This window comes from Struthio camelus, chromosome 1, assembly GCF_040807025.1.
Source record: "Struthio camelus isolate bStrCam1 chromosome 1, bStrCam1.hap1, whole genome shotgun sequence".
In the NCBI taxonomy this organism is placed as follows: domain Eukaryota; kingdom Metazoa; phylum Chordata; class Aves; order Struthioniformes; family Struthionidae; genus Struthio; species Struthio camelus.
This window is the reverse complement of record NC_090942.1, coordinates 119,471,640-119,491,322: the sequence shown is the minus strand read 5'-3', so window position 1 is coordinate 119,491,322 and position 19,683 is coordinate 119,471,640. Positions and strand designations below refer to the sequence as shown.

At 44.1% G+C, this 19,683-nt stretch overlaps 1 protein-coding gene across 9 annotated transcripts in view; it reads left to right on the top strand.

Moving 5' to 3' along the window:
• The window catches only part of TIAM1 (TIAM Rac1 associated GEF 1), a 199,652-nt gene that overhangs the window by 44,740 nt on the left and 135,229 nt on the right, over nt 1-19,683 (top strand). Inside the window, exon 1 of one of the 9 annotated variants that reach the window (XM_068911946.1) lies at nt 10,715-11,172. The exons of 7 other annotated variants lie outside the window; for them this stretch is intronic. In XM_068911946.1, the coding sequence (XP_068768047.1) occupies nt 11,100-11,172 (73 nt within the window). In that variant the 5' untranslated portion in view covers nt 10,715-11,099. Of the gene's footprint in view, nt 1-10,714; nt 11,173-19,683 lie in introns of those variants that run through there. One more of the 9 variants, XM_068912022.1, reaches the window with a different exon arrangement.

Genomic DNA, 19,683 nt, shown 5'->3' with positions numbered 1-19,683 from the left:
ATTGCTTCATTTCTGTCTACCTCACTTACTCCCTTGTGTAAAAGACACTATTGACAATGATTTGGTAGTGGTATGGCCTGCATAAGGTACTGCTTAGGTATGGTTAATCCTGCTTTGTGGCACCAGAATGCCTTGTACAACTTTTTGAAATGTCTTCCGAGCCTATGATCTCGGCCCTGTTGACTCAAAACAACCAGGTGTGTTTCATGTAGGAGTTCAGGTGAGTTTTGATGGAAGTCCTGACCATGTTTTGTTATAGTATGGCATTTCATTTGTTATAGTATGGCATTTCATTACATTTACTTCAGTTAGCCATTCCTAATCTTGATGTTTTCTCCCTTCCTGATTTGCAAAGCAGATTCTATTTGGTGGATGCTGTGTATCATTATAAGAGTTTTGCCCTAGCAACCAGAGATGTCCAGAAATAGCTTATCCCATCATTGCAGTGCATCTCTGAACCTCGGGATGTTATACTGCAGTCTTGCTCAGTGGTTAAAGGCTTTTGTTTTGTTTCTAATGACTGGACAAAAATAAACTCTACTATGTAGTAAACTGGAGGCTGTGTGCAGAGTAATGCTGTTTGAGACATGAGAGAAATTCCTGCAATGCTTACATACTGGAGAAAAATGCCTTTGAAGCCAAAATATTTCTTCTGTGTATCCATGTGTATGATTTTGTTTACAGCTTGTTATCTGAACAGTCATCTGCTCAGTGAGCACCTGATCTTGAAAGACGTGTAGTGCCATAGCTAGGCCGAGCCATGTTTGAAGTTATCTTCATAAGTGGTTGCTCTTGGCCCTTTTGCCCCCAATACCTGGAACAGCATACTTCCTGGCTGATCACGACCAGTTAAAAAGGTCTTTCCTTTCTTATGAATGTGGATACGTAAATCTCTGCTGCTATTTTGTTTTGTGCTGGTCAGCAGAGGAAATATTTAAGATACTTCTGGAGTGTGGCCTTTTTCTTTTCCCTGTCTCTTCAGTTTAGGAAACTTCCAAATCCAGCTTTTGGGATAGCACTGCGTTTCTATAGCACTACACGAGCATGAGCATTTAGAGACGTGTTCAGTTGCCGATCGTCTTCTGCTGTTGCAAATGCTTTTTGTATTGATTTTCTTTTCATCACTTTTGGAGGGCTTTCTGCAGTCTGATTTGTTGTTATATTCCCCTTTCCTGGTAATCTGCCTCAGTTTTCCATATTCTTTTATCTAGCCATGCCCTTTTTTGTTCTATTTAAAACTATCCGTTAAAGTTCATGTTTTTTTTAAAAACCTTTCCCTGGGCTGTTTTTCCTTTTAATCTTAGTGCAAACTCAAACAAAGGCATTTTAAATTGCTTGGCATCACCTACGTTTTTTATGCATAACTTCCAATTGAAGTTGAATTGAAAACATAAATTTTCTTTAAAGCTTGAAGATATCAGAAATTTCTCATTGTGCTTTGGTTTAAAACTGGGTTTGTGTCAAAGAGGGAGTGAGGAGGCCCCTCTGGGCTCAAGTGGAAAGCCCCACCTTGGCAGTGATCAGGATGCTTGGCTGGGAGGGAAGTGGTTCCTTCTCAAAACACAGGTCTGAACGTGGACCTTGGACCTCTCAGGTGAAGTCAAGCTTCAGATTGCCTCTTCTGGAATTTCTCTTCTTTGAAGAGAAGGTTTCATCTCTCACCTGAAAGGCTTTTCATATCAAAATGTTCTTGTGGTTCTTCGACTCTTTTTGGCAGTTACCCTGTTCTGATGATGGATGGCTTGCTTCTAGGGGTGGAGTGGCCCAAGAACTTTAACCTGCAGATGCGGTTCAGTCTGTTAACAGGAAAAGACTGAATTGATTCAAGTTTGATGGTAGACCCTTTGCAACTTGCAATTCAAAGAAAGAGAAGTGATCATACCATGGTGAAACACTGAGTGTGAGGCTCATTCTTCAATCACAGAACGTATTCACGCTACAAATTTTCCCTCTATACTGTCTGCAGAAAGCAGCTGTGTTTCAGAGGGGTGGATTCCCTTGACTGGGCCCTGGCTGCTAAGGGAAAAAGCTCATGAGGTAGCTTGGCTGTTTAAAGAACTTAGCTGTTGTCCTGAACAAGAACGGGTGTGATTAAATAAATAAAGGCAAGATGTGCTAGGTAGCAGCTTCTATTTAGCATCATATGAACCAGTATTATACTAAATGCATTTCTAAACACGCTGGTATGTGTCTTTGGTAGACTTTGCCAAAGAAGCGGCTGGCCCTCTGGATGCTTTGCTGAGAGGCCTCATTGGCTCCAATTGGTACGGATAGTGAATGTGAATCTCGTGGTGGAAAAAGATGCCAGTGAGGGACTGGGTTAAGAGCTAGAACCAAGGCCAAGTTGAAGGCAGTGGAAGACTCTTAAAGGCATGTTGGTGGGCTTTCTGTTATGTCCAAAACAGCTTATTTTGTTCCACATTGACCACTCTAAATAGTTTTTAGATGATACAAAGGAATGATGCATTTATGCCCGATTTGCTTGAATGTTCTTAGAGGTCCGAGTCAAAACAGCATTTGTTATTAGGAACTGAGGAAGGGAAACAAATGTGTGGTACTCAGACTTTCCTTCTGATTTGATCAAGCTGCACCATGCAAGCTTTTCTTACTCCTCTCTTTGCAAAACTAAAATGTTCTTAAGACGCATATGCCTATTTGTCTCTTCTCTCCCACATCCATAAAAGCGATTTGATGTCTGGTGTCCCACTTGAACCTCAGCAGTCCTCCATTTGGTATAATAACAATTGGTATAACTTCTGGCCCTCAGAATCTACATCTTACTGTCATCACATATTTAAATTGAATTATGTACCACTGTTTTAATTCACTTCTGAATTCTTTACAGGTCACAGCTGTATTATAATGGAAGAAAGAGATAATCAGATGTAATATTGACACTGAAATTTATATAGAGAGAGATTTTCTTCATTATCTGTGTTCTGTAGGTTATTCTGTATTTTATAACATATTCTTTCCATGTGTATTCAGTTTCCAGGAGTTTGTATACATTAGCTGCTTTTCATTCCAAACAATATAACATTTATTAGTGAATTTTATAAGGAGCTGTTTCTGGGGAAAAGAATCTGTAGAAAGCTGCCTGTAATTTTGATTTCTGCTCTGGCACCATACTGTGTACAACATACACCATCTGCGTCAAAGATGATGATAAACAATGTGCCTATCAATTAACTGGCTGCGTAATTGTCTTAAAGGTATTCACTGTGATGAGTATCTTTTTGAGGAGTGTTACTGATGCTTTGCTGTCAGTTGGTAACACAGCTTCCTCAGTAGTTTTAAGTGTTAACCCCTCTCCATGCTAGTGAGAGAGTCGTCCTGAAAACAGCAGGCGTTTTCAGGGTGGACTATCCTGCAGAGCTGTGCTGGGGAATGTTGCAGGAGCAAAACCCGTTTTATGTACGAGCCCATTAAATTTGGGGTATTGCAAAGGGTTGAAATGTGAGTTGGAAACACAGAGAGTTTATGTTGAATGTCTTTGTACCAAAAATGTGTGTTTGTAGCACAGTGTTACATGACCCATTGCTGCTGGTAGGGCAAATCCCTCCTGGGAGAGGGCCCTTTTGCTCCCCAACACTCGGCAGGCAGTGGCGAAAGCGATGAACAGGGAGTGTGTGCAGGCATGTGTGAAGCAGTCCGTCACGTGCCAGATGAAGCTACGGGTGAGGGGAAACGGAGATGCGCCTTTTCCTCTCTGCATGGTTTCTAGGGTCCCTTCTCCTCCTCCTCTTCCTCTTCTGAGATGGGGAGGAGTGCCAAAAAAGAAATTGCAAGGTGGTGTTCTGGGATGTTGCGATAGGAAGCTTTTTGATAAGAAATTATTCTGCTTACAGTTCGTGTGCTTGCAGCCTTATGAATGGTGGATAAAAAGACTGTATTGGACATAATTGTAAATAAATAGAGGAAGCACTGCAATGCTGTAATGTTGTTTTCCATGCTTACCTTTTCTTTTTTGAATTACTTATGCTTGATTGTTATAATCGATTGCAATTGTGAGAGCTAATTTTAGTTCATAAATTTTATGATGGAAGCCTGCCAAGTGTTTGGGTAATAAAAAGATAACAACTGCACAGAATGTGATATAGGGTGTGTTTGTCTTTGCTTGCTCCAACTAAATGTTAGTAACTGCTTTGTGGTCTGATATATATGCAGATATTGTCTGCATATAGCCGATTAGCCATTTTTTTCAAGAAAATATGACCCCCTGGTTGTATTCTCTAAACAGCAGTTTATAGAATTGTGATGAATTTTAAGAGCAAGCCGAATTTAATGCTGGTGATGGTCATCATTGCCATAGTTTTAGGACAAACACCAGTTGAGCTCATTTTTAAACTCTGCATGATGGGATAGAGGATAAGTAGTGCTGCTCTAACCTTAACTTCATAAACTGGATTTTTTTTTTTTCCTTAAACAAGGGTATATCAGTATATAGATCTGAGGCCTTAGGAAATGTCATGGTAGCTATCTAACAGCCTGGTCCAGTTTCCATGAAGTTCAATGTCAGGACCTGCAGGGAGGGTAGGTGTAGTTGCCCCAGGATGAGCATCAGACAGTTTGTTCCCGAGCAAGTTGTTAACTTGGGAGTGAATTTTTCTTTCCACGTCCTTTTTCCATATATCCTGGATTCAAGATTATTCAAGTAATCTTTGGGACCGTTTTGTGGGGCTTTTCTCCCAGGAGCTTTCAGCCAGTGAGGAGGAAGAAGTTTGAAGTCATAGAGAGGAAGTGAAGAGTGCATATGGGTGTTTGATGTTCAAGGCTTTATGGGACAATTTTTACTTGGATTGAAAAACTTATTTAAAAAAAATTGAGCTCATCTACTAGGTTAGTCTTGGTACTCAAATTGTTAGATGAGCTCATTAATAAAGTAAAGTACCAAAACTAATTAGAACTCATGTCATCTCTCTCGCATGGGATTTTAGTGTCTCTTCTCCCTTATCTTTTGTATTTTCAATCCAGTTGTGATTTGTTTTACACATGTTTGTTTAAATTCAAGTTATATCTTCAAGCTAATATCACATTGTACATTTTTCCTGGTCATCCTTCTGGAGATATTCACAGGTGTAAGTTTTGGCAAAGTTGGGGCCAAAAACGGCGGGTGAAAGATCTACATTTTTGAAAGCAGCTCTTTCTTTCATCTTCCTTTTGGGCATTTTTAGTTCAGCTCGGTGCTGAATGGGTTTTATTTAAGGAGATGGCTTGTCCCTGTAAAAGTATCTTTAAAAAGGATAAAACAGTTTAAATCTGTTCAAGAGAATTAATTAAAATGTATTTCAATCCAAAGGGGATGAGTGTTGTGGGATTTTTTGTTTTGTTTTTCTTTTCCTCCTTCAAAATAAAGTACCAGCCTTGTGAAACATTTTGCATCTATTGCAGAAGGAACGTTGGTACGTTTTTCTAAAATGAAGAATGAGCAAATTGCATCTGCTAGGTGTGGGAGTGACATTTCAAAATCCCACTGACAGTTGCATTCTCTCTCCCTTACTGGTGCTGACTGAATAAGTCTTCCTTTCTAGAGGTGAAGCCATCCCAGTGGAGAGTGCCAGCGAGATGTACGGGCACCTTTAGGACCGAAATAGGATAGAGCCTGCAATTCTCTACTGGGGTAAATTTTGCCTTCTACAGGGAAGTGAACTTCAGAGCTCTTTGTCCTTCACTATGTCTCAGTTGGTGAGAAGAGGGTTTCCTGAATTTAGTTTATCACATTTGGTTAGTAAAGACATCTTTGTCTTCCCAACAGCAAGGAGACAACCACAGCGTACAGTACTGATGTGATGGTGGTGGCTTCAGGCACAGTCGGTCGTCCTGCTCCCACAGGTTGTGGCTTTGTGCTGGGATGGGGTGAAGCAGCCCAAACTCCAACTGGTGCGCCTCTCTCTGATCTCCAGCTTTCTTTAGGAGAGCTAATGGCTGTCAAAAACACCTCATTTAAATAGTATATTTGCAATAATCAACCTCCCATATTGAAGCAGGTCCCAGAAACAGGAAAAATATGAAAAATTTCTGAACACTAAGAAGAGCACCTTTGTTGGTTTATATTTGTAAGTTTTTCAGTTGATATGTGATATAATAGTGGTGTTCCTCTACTTTAAGCAATTATTAATTATCTACTTCTTTACATCTCTGTTTTCATTGTTAGATTCCTAGGTGCTTTGTGAGATTTATTTTAATGGGAATGGGGTTTTTTTATTTTGAGAAGTGAAATGGCACACCAAAGGTCATATTGGAGCTACAGCAGAGCAGGGAAGACAACCCCTCTTATATGCTGTCAAATGCACAACGCTGTTTCCAATTCCAGTCTTTATTTTGCTTCCAAAAAGATTATAGAATCACCGAATAATTTAGGTTGGAAGGGCTCTCTGAAGCTCATTTGGTCCAAACTCCCCCTCAGAAAGCATTTACAAGCCTTTTTATATGTGTGTGTGTGTGTATAAACAGTAATCTGGTAAGCGTATTGCACTTTGGTTATTATTGTGGCCCATGGTCTGAAAGCATTTACTTGTCGCGTTGGTCCAGAAGCAATGTGCTCAGTCCTGTGTAAACGCTTGCAGATCTCGCGGCCCTGTCATAAAGAAGGCAATCCTATGAATTGGCAAAAGGCGGCTTTAGAGAAACTGATGCAAATGATAAGTTTGAAGGAAGAGAGAGGCTGGATGGGCACAGAAAAAAGAATTTTGGAAATATAGCAAACGGCGAAATAAAAGGCATAGAGCCAAGGACAGGACCAGGAGACAAAAGGAGCAGTAATGAAAGAGAGCTAGTAGCGACGGAGGGCGTGATCGGAAGTGAAAGCTGAAAACGCAAGTGGTGAGGGGCTTGCTGTGTTTGATCTATTTGATACGTAGATTCACGGAAACTTCAGGCCAGAAAAACAACTCTGATCATCTACTCCTGTGGCTCCTGACCCTTGGACCAGAAATCCTTGGGAACCTGTGACCTCCTGTGAGAGAGGATCTGCAAAAGGGACCCGTAAAAGCAAGTTCATGTTGCTGGGAGCATATGCAGGTTTATTTGGCTAGGAGGCATTTCTACAAGGGCCTGCTCTTGCTCTGGAAAATCTCTTGCAGGACAGAAATCAAAGAGGAAGACCTTGATCTAGCCTGACCTTCTGCAATAACGCAGATCGCAGCACTTTGTGCGGCGTTGTGCTTTCCCCCTCAGGGCTACGAAACTTCAGTTTGAGTTGTAGCGTAGCTCTAAGACGCTTGGTTTCTTTCGCTGAGGCTTTGTGTGACAGTGAGCTGCACCGTGCCTGTTGGTGAGCCCCTCCAGCGGTGCATTACTTCAGCGCTAAACATCTGCGCTTGGTTTAGTCATGTCAGGTATCCATGGAGTGCCTGTCGTAATGTTGTTGCTGTGCAGATAAGCTGGAGGAGCTGGAATTTAAATGTGGTAACGAGTCAGGAATCCAGCGAAAGGATTTATCGCTGTTGCCGCTGTTTTGTTACTTAGCGCTTGCGTCGTGGGATTGCCTTAAGGCCTCAACGGAGCGGGGGCCCCGCTGGAGTAGATGCTGTGCAGGCATACGGCCACCGAGAAGTTGACAGGAGAGGTGGTTCGGGCTAGCGGGAGTGGGGGAGGAATGACTGCAGTGGGGGAAGCATCTGGAGCAATTGGCGAGGAAGGGGGCTTTAGCCGAGCTATTTTGAGTTGAGTGAACGCAGCAAAGAGTTGCTGTGTTTGGGAAGGGGGAGAGAACGATATGAAGAAAGTGAATGTACCGTGTGGCGCATGGTTAGCGCTACCAGGCGAGTGGAAAGGGTAGCTTTAACTGCAGGACGGAGCTATTGAAATTCCTGGCTGATGAGGTCTGTCCAAAATTTCCAGTGTCTGAATTCAGGTATAAGCTTTGTTTTAAATAAAACCACTTGGTGTATGTGCAATGGTTGTTATTCCCCCTTCCTTTCCCGAGTCCTAGCGATATATTTTCTTACCTCTCCTGCGGCTTTTATATTCCTAAACTTTACACAGTGTTTAAATGCCACAGAGTAGTTAATAACTCAGGGCAACTGGGGAGGAAAGAGCCAGTTTTGCTCAGAGATGAGGCAGGGGGACACACAGGAACAGAGAAGGGGGAGAGCAGCACTGGCTGTAACAGCGTTGTCGTTCAGAAGTTGCCTGCAGAGGAAAGCATGCCACGTGTTGCAGCTGTTGGGGAGTTTGATGTGTTTCTTCTAAAGAGCGAGTTGGGAGGCAGAAACCAAAACCTGTCTCCAGCCTCTGCAGAAGCTACCACAGGAGCTCCAGGCTGCATGGGAAGAGAGTGAGTTTTGGTGAAGATCTGAGGCAGACACTGGCTGGAGCCTGTGAGAAACTCTGGGTTCCTGCAGCTGGCAAGTCCACGATGGGAACAGCAGCCTGTGGGGCAGCTGAGACCTGCCTGGAGGGACAGCAGGGGATGCGATCGTGCCTATGAGTCTGAGGCGGAGAGGCGGGCAGGGGCATGGGTCAGGCAGGGGCATGGATGAGCAGTGGTTTTCAGACTGGAAGACAAAGACTGTGTTTGTGGGCTGGTGGAAAAGAGACAGAGGAGAAGGGATAGGAAGAGGGTGGGAAATGAGTGCCGGAAACGATGGGGTCACGGGGTTAGGGGCTGCAAAAGGCACACCTCGGAGTCAGGCTGCTGCTGATGGGGAAGGGAGAGGGAATAAACTAAACAGTCAGAGAAGTTTAAGATGATGCAAGGGTGCATAGAAAATGCTGCTTGGCAAAATAGGCTGGGATTATCTGTAGCCACATTGTAGGCTTTGCGTGTGTGTGTGTGTCCTTAGTGAGACTGGGGCTGGGTAATTGAAATGGCTCATTGTGAGGTGGAATGCTGTGTTCACAAAGCGTGATCAGGTGTTTCCCATGGATGTTGAAGCTGAACTAGCAATCCATGCTAGAGACTTGTTAGAAAAAAGCACAGAAGAAACTGTTCTGAGCAGCATTTATGTTGTTGAGGGACCGCGGCTTGTGCTGATTGCAATGCGTTCCCTGCAGCACTCCCCGTTATCTGGTCTTGCTTTTCAGGAAAAAATAAAATTACCTTTTGAGAGTCTGGGTGATCTTTTGTGCTCCAAGAGTCAGTTGCTGTTGAAGGGAATGGTCTTGTTGCACCTCTCCCTTCTTGGGGCCACATGTTCCTACCACCTTGCTTGTGCCAGTACCAGCGCTCCCAAGGCCACGTGGTCTGGTGGATTTAGCAACCTGACCTGGCAGAAAAATTGCGTGGTTTCCACAGGTGTGTTTTTGGGCAGATCTGCCAGCTGATTGGACTGACAGGTGGGTGCACCCACAGTCAGTCCTGGCAAGAAGGAGCCAGTTAAAATGTCCCTTTTGTGGTCTTGACTTGGGCTAATAGTGAAAGTGTATCCCGAGTAACATCATCTTTCTGTTTTAGTATTATTATGAGGATTTAATAGGTAGGATGATAAATACAGATATAAAGACCTTGTGGATCCCTCTCACTATCTTTCCTTTCTTCTCTGTGTTACAATTAGTGGTGCTTGAATGGAGCTGCTGCAATACAAGTCAAAAACATCTGAAACTGTAGTTAGTACATTAATAGATGTAAATAAAAAAAGTAAAGATTGGACCGAGGAGCCTTTCTAGAGAGGGCTGCTCCATGGACCGTCCCTGGGTTGCGGCATTTGAACTGCTGAGAGCTGCATGTTTAGAAAGCCAGGCTGATTATTCTCACGGTGATAGAGCTGTCTTGCCAGTGAATGTTGTATAGCCAGGGTTTAGACTTGCTAATAGTGACTACACCATGAGTTGTCAAGACTGTGTTGGAGGTGTGATATGAGGGAAAAAATAGGATGAGGTAAGAGACAGATCTTGGGCAATAGCGCAGACCGGGGTTCAGCAATAAAAGAGGGAGGAGATATCTCTAGCAGGTGAATGGCAAAACATCATTAAAACAGGTTTTTGGTATTAGATGGAGAAGATGATTCAAGAAATGCAAACATGTATAATGGGAAATAGGCGAGTTGGAACACTGCACTTGGAATAAATGAAACAACCGTTTAGCTGCAGTTCTTTTTATGGAAGAGGTGTATGTCTTGCTGAGAGATGGCGACAGCTATGTGGTGGTTCAGTTTGCTGACAAAAACAATGAGTTTGCATGGATAGTATCTTGGGTGCAAAAAAATGTTCTGGCAATGTTCTTAAGGTAGGAAACGCATGTGCGGTTTGGGGGTAAGAAGCAGAAGAGTAGAATGGGAAGGTTGCCCTTCCCAGCAGCATGGTATGTTGGTGTGGTCTTACTGTAACTTCCCCCTTTCCCCCCAAGAGTTAGGTCAAGTTGCTGAAATACAGGAGGTGGTCTTTTTCTATCTGTGTACCATATCTCTTCTTTTCCCCTTATTTTGTCCCTTTCCTGCCTCTGCTCTTGGAGGACCTCTCTGAGTGGAAGCTGCAGTTCTTCTGCCTGCTCTGTTCTGGATGGTCTCTTTACCCTTTAGCTTGTTGGGCTCTTACTGCTTCAGAAGTGACCCTGATCATCCTTACAAACATGGGTTCCTTCTGCTCCGCTTCCCTCAGGAGGGAGTTGAGCGGACCCCTTGATTGTGCAAGTTGTCCTTTTGATAGCGTGGCTTAGTGACAGAATGCCAGGGAAACAGCATAAGCAGCTCTTCCCGCTGCATTTCAGAGGGTGGATATTAAAAGCTGAGTGAGGAAGCTTGACTGTTAGTGTGGTGTGAGCTACGTGACAGCTGCTTTTTTTTCCAGATTTGCTGCAAGATAGGAGAAGCATTTGGACGTGACCTGTCTATAGCCTGAGATAATTTCTGCACTGGCAAACGTGGAAAGAGATAAGGCAACGGAGAGCTAAGAGCTAAATCTTTTCTGTACAAATACTAGGAGCCTATGTAATAGGATTGTTGAATCGGAGTTGCTTGGTTTCAAGGATAAGTACAGTATGATGATATTGTACTGTCACAGCCATTCTTAAATCAGAATAGAGACTGGGGATTTACAGTAGTTGTTGGGGATTCTTGGATTTCACTATAGACTTCTAGAATAGCAAAAGGAAAGGCTTTTGCAAATAATACAGAATAGACCTCTGAGAAGGCTAGAGCTCTGATAGAGGGGAGTTCTGGATGGAGAAAACAAAAGAATGCTCTGACCTTAATGTAGTAAGGTATCGAAGATTTCTGTATACAAAATATACAGGTAAGGAATCTGTTGTTTATGGATCTTTTGGCAGGATTCTGGTTAATTTACATGGAAAAGCATGTATTTGTTGTTGTTTTTTAAAAGTGTCCTTCATCTGTTGTTCTGTGGATCTTTCAAAAAAACATGTATTAAGAACTGTACATGTCCCAACCTCTCTGTTAAGCGAATATTATTAAAGTTACAGTTTTTAAGCAAGCTAAATGGAGCAAATGTCAGAATTGAGGTTGTCTAATCTTAACTTCTCCTCTTTACATATGTGCATTTTGATGCTGTGTTTAGTTACAGGAGCACTTACCATCTTGCCTGTAGCATATTTGCTGCTTTGAGTGCATGCGGACGGAGCTCAGCAACACAGCTAACAGAATCAGTACCAACACTTGCAATGCGCATCTTCAAAACTCCCTTGAGAAGTGAGAGCTACTTTAGTCCCGTGTGTTTGGTGGTGGGTGGTTGTTGTGTGTGGTTGTTTGTGTTGGTGGTTGGTTTTTGTTTTTGTTTTTTACATTAAGGGCTCAAAGACATACAAGCAAGGCAAACTTTCTTTATTTTTCCTCATCAGTTTGAGAACTCTTGGACCTTGTTCTCCTGGGGACTGGTTGACTTGGGAGCCTCTGCCTTGACCAAAATACATTATGGGTCGCTTTGGCTCGTGGTCCATGCTTTTGTCACTTGTGCTCTCCTGCTTTTAAACCTGAGAGGAAGGGAGTTACCTCGTGTCAGAAGGAGCCACTTTTTGGGCAGTCTTCTATGGTAATGTAGGGTCTGGGTTTTGAGGGGAAGGAAAAGGATTTTGGTGTGCATGCTCTGTGAAGACTTGCTGGTGTTTGATGTCAGCATACCCAAGGAGTCTAAGTGGCAACTTCAGTTCTCCAAAATTGCTGCTGTAGTCTCATAGTGACAGATGCTGGACTAAAGCCAGCTGAGCGTCTCCCTTGGGCTTTCTGTACCTTTCAAAGGCAATGTGAAACAGAGGAAACAGCCTGGCACGGTTGGCCGCAGGGCTGCCACAGAGGTGGTTGGTAGAGGTGAGGAACGTGGCCAGTGGGTATTTTTGGTAGGAGTAGCTGGCAGGTGTCCAAGAGAGACCGTGGCCCTGTGGAGTAGCCAGAGAGGAGCATGAAGTGACAGGGTCATTGGACAGATGCCCGGTAGAGAGACCGGGCAGACAAGTGTGGGAGGCAAGAGCTGGGATGCGAAGTCAGGAAGAGAAGGAGAAGCCATGGCCTGGGGCGAGCACTCCAGGGTGGGACGGGGTAGACAGGCCTGGGAGGGAACCTGGGTTCTCTCACCCTCGCTTTCAGTCTGCATCACCCTGGAAATCTCTGGTGAAAGTAGCTCGTTCCCCTCAGCTCAGCTGGCTTAATTCTTTCAAATTGTACCAAACAGCTGGAAGAAGATCTTTACGATGGAAAGCCTTAAATATTAATACAGATTTTAATAATAGCAGAGTGACAGTTCTATCTGTTATTAGGATTATCTAATGCTATTATCTAAATTATTTTGGTGTTATTACTATAGATTTTAATAATAGCAGAGTGACAGTTCTATCCATAATTAGGATTAACACCAAAAAATTTAAGACTTCCAAACTGATATCCTTTGTGTGTGTGTGTGTAATATATGTATAATTTCTGAGAAAGGTAGATAATGTACTACCAGTCCTGTCTAAACTGCTTATAAACGCAATCCCTCTCCTACAGACTTCTGCTCCTGCCAAGTCCTCCTTGCTCCAAGAGAGGTGTAGTGCGATCCTATTTTTAGCTGAGGTTCTGACTACTTATGCTAGAAGTATTTCTTTCTTGAAAACCCGACTCTGCTGAGAGAAAGTAATGACCCACAGAACGTAAACAAGACAAATGACATTTTACGTAAATGGCCAAATGACTTGTTCCTGGCCCAAAAGCCAATGGAAGGCTCTTTTAATGGATGTGAATGAGGATCAGGACCTGAGTCTAATATTTGAAACTGCTGTCTAATGTCATGAATGAGGAGAAATCAGCTGGTGATAAAAACGCTTGTCCCGTAGAGCACGTGCTTTGGTACATTAATTTTCTGGCTGGTGGCTGTAGGAAGGGCTTGAATTGATGGAGCTGAGGCATGGTGCTAGTCCTCGCTGTGGGTTGGGGATGTTAGATGTGTCCCAGGCAAGGCTGGGCTCCCCGCCGATGGGATGGGGACGTCTGGGAGGCACCCGCACATCCGCTTCAGCGCTTGCTGCTTACTGGGGCCAGTGATGAACATTGTTTTTGAAGGAAGACTGAAGGGTAGTGAAAACCAAAGCCGCGCGATGCCCTGCGTGCTGCCAGGTTTGCAGATGGGGTGGCCTTGGGGGAGGCGTGGTGCTTCGGAGCTGCACCCAGGGGCACCTGACAAATAGCCATCCTAGAACAACAGAGGAGTTAGCTGAAAAAAACATCCTTGGGGGACAGCTGTTTATGCTTCAGTAATAGCAGTTTTCCTGCTGGAAAATTCTGTCAACGCGCAGCTGGGACGACGCTCTCTGTAGGGCCTTTTCTCATCTTTGGCTGGCTGGCACGAGCAGGGCTGCTGGGAGCAACTCGAACACGGGTCCGCGCTGTGGTTCTCGGCGACTGCCCCATCTCCTCTGGCTCCTCCGCTCCAGCGTAGCTCAAGGGAGGCTGTGGTTTTGCCCGCTGAGCGAGACAACGTATTTCGACCACGCTCGGCGTGTGTGCGCGCGCAGGTACAGCTGCAGGCTGCATAGTTGCTCTGTCGTGCCCAGATCAGAGTGGCTGTGAAGCAAAGCGCAGAGGACTTCTTTTTAAAAGCTGATGAGGATTTTTCCAGGTGCCTTTTGCGAAGGCAGCTACAGATTTTTCTTCTTGGTGAATGCAATGGAAAGAAACTCCCTGGACGAGCCGGCACCTCTGCATCTCGTCTTCGCCCGCGAGCGGATACCCCCACCTGTGCTGCGACCAGTGTGGGAGCCGGCGCTGCTGGGCGGGCGGCAGGGCTGCGGCAGGTTGCTTCGACCCTCAGCTGCCGCTTCACCTCTGCTCGTTTTTGGTGGCACCATGACAACAATGCCGTGCTCAAAGCTGGCCCGTTTATTTTTAGTCGCGTTAAGGGGATTGCGACAGTCTCTTGCTTTTTGTTGTGGTGGTTAATCCTGCTGGCAGACTGATCGCTCCCTGGTGTTCTTGGGTTTTGTTTTTGTTTACTTTACTGGTGAAAATCTCTTTTTTGCTTTTTCCTCTGCCAGTGCTGGCAAATAAATGGGAGGGAGCCTTCCTTTAGCTGCAGTGTAACAAAGGGAGACGCTGTGAGAGTGGAAAACGTGGTGGACTGTTGAGACGGGGCAGGTACAGCTGTATATTTTAAATGTGGATCTGGGGCCCAAAGCTACAGCTGGGGTAAATTGGCATCATTCCACCGAAGTTAGTGGAGTCCTGTGATTTTGCACCAGCTAAACGTCCAGTCTCGTGTCTCCTCTAAGTAGCCTTTTGCTATATGCTCTCTAGAATTAAATTTTTTTAGAGCAACTAAAAGTTTAAAAGTTTTCTTTAAGAATTATTGCACTGATCAGTCAGTGCTCCAGACTTAGGAACTCTTGTTCTCAGCAGGTCCCTCCTCTCTTTTGTAGCTGCATAGCTGTTTGACCGTAGGTAATATATTGTTAACTAGCAAAAGACAGTTCACACTGAAGTATGAACACATGCAACAGCAGCAGGATTTTAACTGGGTGGCTAATTCAGAAAGCAGGTGCTTCCTTTCTGGGTTTAAGTTACTAAATTCATCAGGGCATTTCAACTTCTTGCATTTTAAATTCCCTGGTCCTAAAGAACAAAGTCATTTTCTCAGCTCTGGAGGCTGTCATCCGCTTACGGAGATTAAGTGTGTTCCTGCAACAGTGGGCATGGATTTTCTGGGTGGAATGAGATATATAGAAGAGCATAGTGCATCCTGGTGCAAGTTCCTGCACTCAGATGGAAATTACTGTGGGTTTGGAGAGAGGTGTGTTAGAACCTGCTTATGTATTTGACAGATGTCTGATGATGATATGTAATCTGTAGCATTTACAGTTTGAGACCATTTTGGAAGTGTTTGGTGTGTTGAATTGTAACGGGAAGTTTTCTTCTTTGTTTCCTTCGTGTCAAAATTGCTTGTTCTGAACTGTGGAAAGCAACAGTTTAAATAATCAGCAAGCAGTTGTTCAGAACAGTGTTTTGAGATGAAGACGTTTGGCCAGAAAGCACGATCACAGAAAATCGCAGTTTGACTACTCAGGAAGTCGTCAATCAACTCATGTTTCTAGCCTCTGAACACTATGTGGTGATAATATTTGCTGGGGATAAGTGACCTTATTACTTTAGTTGGACAAACATTCTAAAGCTTTCTTCTTCAAATGCATTCTGTTTGACTACTGTAAACCTACTAAGTACTTTCCATTTATTGTTTTGTGAGAGCCAGTCTAAGCCAAATTTGGCCCCAGAATTCCGTTTTGCTGACAACATACAATCTACAGCCAAGTTTTTTTTTTTTTTTATAAAACTCAAGATCAATAGAAATAGTACAATTAATTAAAGCCAAGTCTAGGGGAAAGACCTGCTTGTAACCAAATAAACGTTCCCTGCAGGACTGGCAACCCCAGATAGGGCACCCATGAGTGCCTGGTGTTCCCTGGCTGTAAATAAAAGTGAAATCCCCTTAATTGGGTTGTGTGGCTCTGGCAAAACCTAAACAGCAAGGAACACTGAGAAACAATGTAGGTTTGAATTATTTCCTTCAGATGTTAATAGGTTGAGGTAATGTTAATAATAAAAATCTGGCCAGCTCTTTGGCTGCCACAATTTGGCAGAGGTCTGTTGCAGGTAATGAGGGTTGTGCAGATTAACACCAGCTGTGCATCTGGTTTAGTGTTTTAAGTTGACCTGGTAATCTTTCTCTGGTTCCAGAAGCTATAAGGGACAACAAATGTTTCCCTCCTTTCCTGCTTATTTTTATAATGTCCTAATATGAGCAACAACCATATTTTTCTTGTGAAGAATCTTACTCATGTCTCCACTTCTTCTACCCACCCTCCTTCTGGTCTGTTTATTTGTCCCTTCATTTTTCTGTCCTAGGGCAATGCTGAATAGCATGCAGAGGATGAGTGGTCTCTTAGAAATAAAACTATTGAGACTTCTTTGTAGTATGTAATGTAATGTGCAGTGAAATGTTTATATGAAAAATCATGTCAGCAGCTGCATCTTTTATCAAAGAAAGTATATTCAGAAATGTTTATAGAAACATGACAGCACTGAATCTGGGTAGTCGGTCACTAATCTTTGCAAAGATGCAAAGCTGATTTGGAGGGGGGGGGGAAAAATTCCCCTGAGGCATCCTGTAATTTGCAATATATATATATGATGCAGGCTTTTAAAAGCTCCTATCCTGCCCTTATTCTTCTCCACACTTCCTCCATGTGGTCACTCCAAATTGCTGCCAGCTGGCCTATTTGTCATGTGTGTTTGTTTGTACTGCTTCTAATTTTTGACCTTTGAAAGAGACAGACAAAATCTGTGGTTTATGCAAATCTTTGCGTTTGCAGCCAGCCTACTAGTGGGAAGGAAAAATACAGTAAGTTTAAACCACAGAAGGGAACAGATTCTGTTTTGAAGTGCCTAGTTATTGACCAGAGACCCTAGCATGTGTGTAGATGAGCTGGAACCCAGCCTATAGTGTTTGAGGTTTTCTTACCTCCATATTGCCTTCTACTCTTATTTCAAACATCAGGATAGGTTCCTTATGATGTATTTTCAGTTTGCCAAATGTGATCTATTCTGTTTATTCTAGGGTAAATTTTTTAAACTAAGTGGTTTTGTGGTATGGCATACTTACAAAGACAAAAACAGAACAAGACAGGATTTTTAAAAAGTCAGTGTTGTAGAGAAAGAAGAATGAAACTAGAAGGCTGATATATCGACAACCTGTGAATGCCCAGTATGTGGATACCTGACAGAAGAGTCAATCAGTTAAAAGAAAGTGATTGTGAAATTGGGTGATATTTCCCGTTTCCCTGGAGTGAAAGCATGTGGAGTTTACAGTGGATAATGAAATGTTATATTTGTTATGTTAAATATGTTAATTCTGCCAGTGCAGTAATCCCAAAGTTCCAGTCCACTGCAAGGCTGACATTTATGCTATGAAGAGATGCTTAGACATTTATTGGGGATATAGACGGTCAGTGTCTCTAGAAAAAATAAAAGAAGAGCAAATGTGAAAGGTTTCCTTTTCATTCTCTTTTCCGTTCTCTCCCATTCCAGCATATCAAATATTGACTAACGTTGAAAGTCCTGATATTCTGGAAGCTTGTTGTACCTTTTGCAGCAAACTCCAAAGTGAATCTGCTTTTTACATGGGAAGGGGGACACCATGTGACATTTTCATGCTTGCGTATGGCTTGGCTTTGTGAGAGGAAGTCTTTGGCACTTCCAGCTTAGGACCTTCTGGCTGTGTCACTTAGCTGGATCGCCGGATGGCTCGGAATCAGTCAAGGAATTGATCCACTACATAAACTGGATATTGTTAACCCAGTTAGTTATAGGTTTGCTGCACTTCCCTGGTCCTGTTTGTGGTATTGTCACATGGTGGTGCAGGCATGGCTCTGGGCTTGAGCTACGCATTGAATCGGGGCCACTCCTTTCAGTGGCACAGGCACTCTCTACTTTGCACAGGGAGTGGGTTTGGGGAGCTAGAATAGCCAGAAACAAACCCAGCGAAATTGCAGTTACTTTTTGGTCAGTTCAATTCCGTGAGCCAGCTGACCAGGGAGCTAGCAGAGGGCTGGTGGCTGGTGTCCGGTGGTAGGAACGCGGAGCCAGGACACGGCAGCCCTGTTGGAGTAGTTTAAATGGACGAAGAGGGGCAGGGAGGTGGCTACCCGCTGATACTGTCGACCAACGCTGCTTCCGGAGAATTGTGGCCGTGGCTTCATGTGACAACTCGAGGGAAATCAAGAGTTTGCCATTCGCTGCAGGGGAAGGTTCCCCTTCTCTGCTGCACCTGAATGTGCTCTTCTGGTGCTCATTTGGCTGCTCTGTGAGTCAGCCGAACTGGAAAAATGTCAGAAAATGAGCCTGGCAGAATTGAAACCGAACAGTGTTGACTTTTTGCTGAGTTAGCGAGTAGGGTTGGCTTACCCTGCCAGAGGCTTGGAGGAGCCCTGGAGGTGGGTGAGGGAGGGGACTTGCAGGGCTGGTGTAGCATGTGTGGGAAGGGCATGCACAACCCTTCCCTATTGGTGGTAGTAGTAGACTATTCCTTGGCTCAGATGTCATGTGAAACTACAGCTATAGCCGTTTTGGTACCTGAATACGCTGATTTTGACTTAAAGCCCAGCCTGCAGACACTGCGTTTAATAGAGGTGCATCAGGCACTCACTGCCCTTCACTTAAAACAAGCTTTGCTCCAGTTGTCTTCCACAGTGAAGCTGTACTGTGGCTAGTGCACAACCTTATTTTAATGCATGCAGTTTCTTGGGTGAGATAAGTTGAAAGGTGCAGGGGTAGCTAGAGCCACCTAAATTTCCTTTTTGCATGTCTTTTATCTCGCAGCCGCTCTGCCTGCCCATCTGCACCGCAGTGCTAGTTAGCAGCAATCTCACCAGCTGTCTACCTATTCATGCAAAGATGTGCCCCCATTCACTCCTGGTTAGCAAACCCGATAAGCATGATGACCAGCAGGTACCTGTGCTCTGGTTAAAATCAAGGGTCTTCTAAGCATGTCTAAAGTCAATCCTGTGTCTAAATCTGAGGAAGGATGGGCAGCTTCCCAAGACTGCCTGGAACGCTTTGCTGCACCTTGCCTAATAGGAGGTAATAGGAGAAGTGAAGGTCACTAGCAGCCCGTGGAGCACAACTCCAACAGGATTTCCTGCCCTTGTGTGCTTCAGCTGTGCAGATCCACTTTTTCCTTAGCTTCCTCATCAAAGATGTCCCTTAATTGCTTTGGTACAGAGGGGAAAAGCCCTCTCACAGCCTGGTGCTTTCTACTGCTGTCTGATATTGCTCTCTGCCAGTGTGCTGGGATGATTTTTCCCAGTGCCAGGAAGCCAGCCACTTTCCAGCTCTTTGGATTCTGTTGAAGGCTGACTGAAGGAAGGGAGAAAGTTTAATGAAATATTTTGCAAATCTTGGACTCCTTCAGAGTTTACTTTGGCCCAGCGCTCCCTGATTCTCTTTGTGTCACCTTGAGGTCTCAAGAACTCAGCTGCTGTGGAAAGGGGCTCCCAGTGGTAAGGGGCTGCTGCTTGTTCTGTTGTACTTGCAGCCTCTCTGCTTGCAATATCCTGCCTCTGACAGTTGGTGCCTTTCAGAGCGCTTTCGTGCATCCTGCGTCTTAACTATGCATTTGTATTTTGCCTGCAATAAATGGGTTTCTCAGGTATTGTCATGCTTGTGTAAATATGCAGCCACCCAGAGGCCTGCTCCTCCTTTTCCTTTCCCCATAGACCGCCCTTTTCCATGGCAGGGACGACTGGGTCCTTCTGCGCTTTGGTCTGTGCCC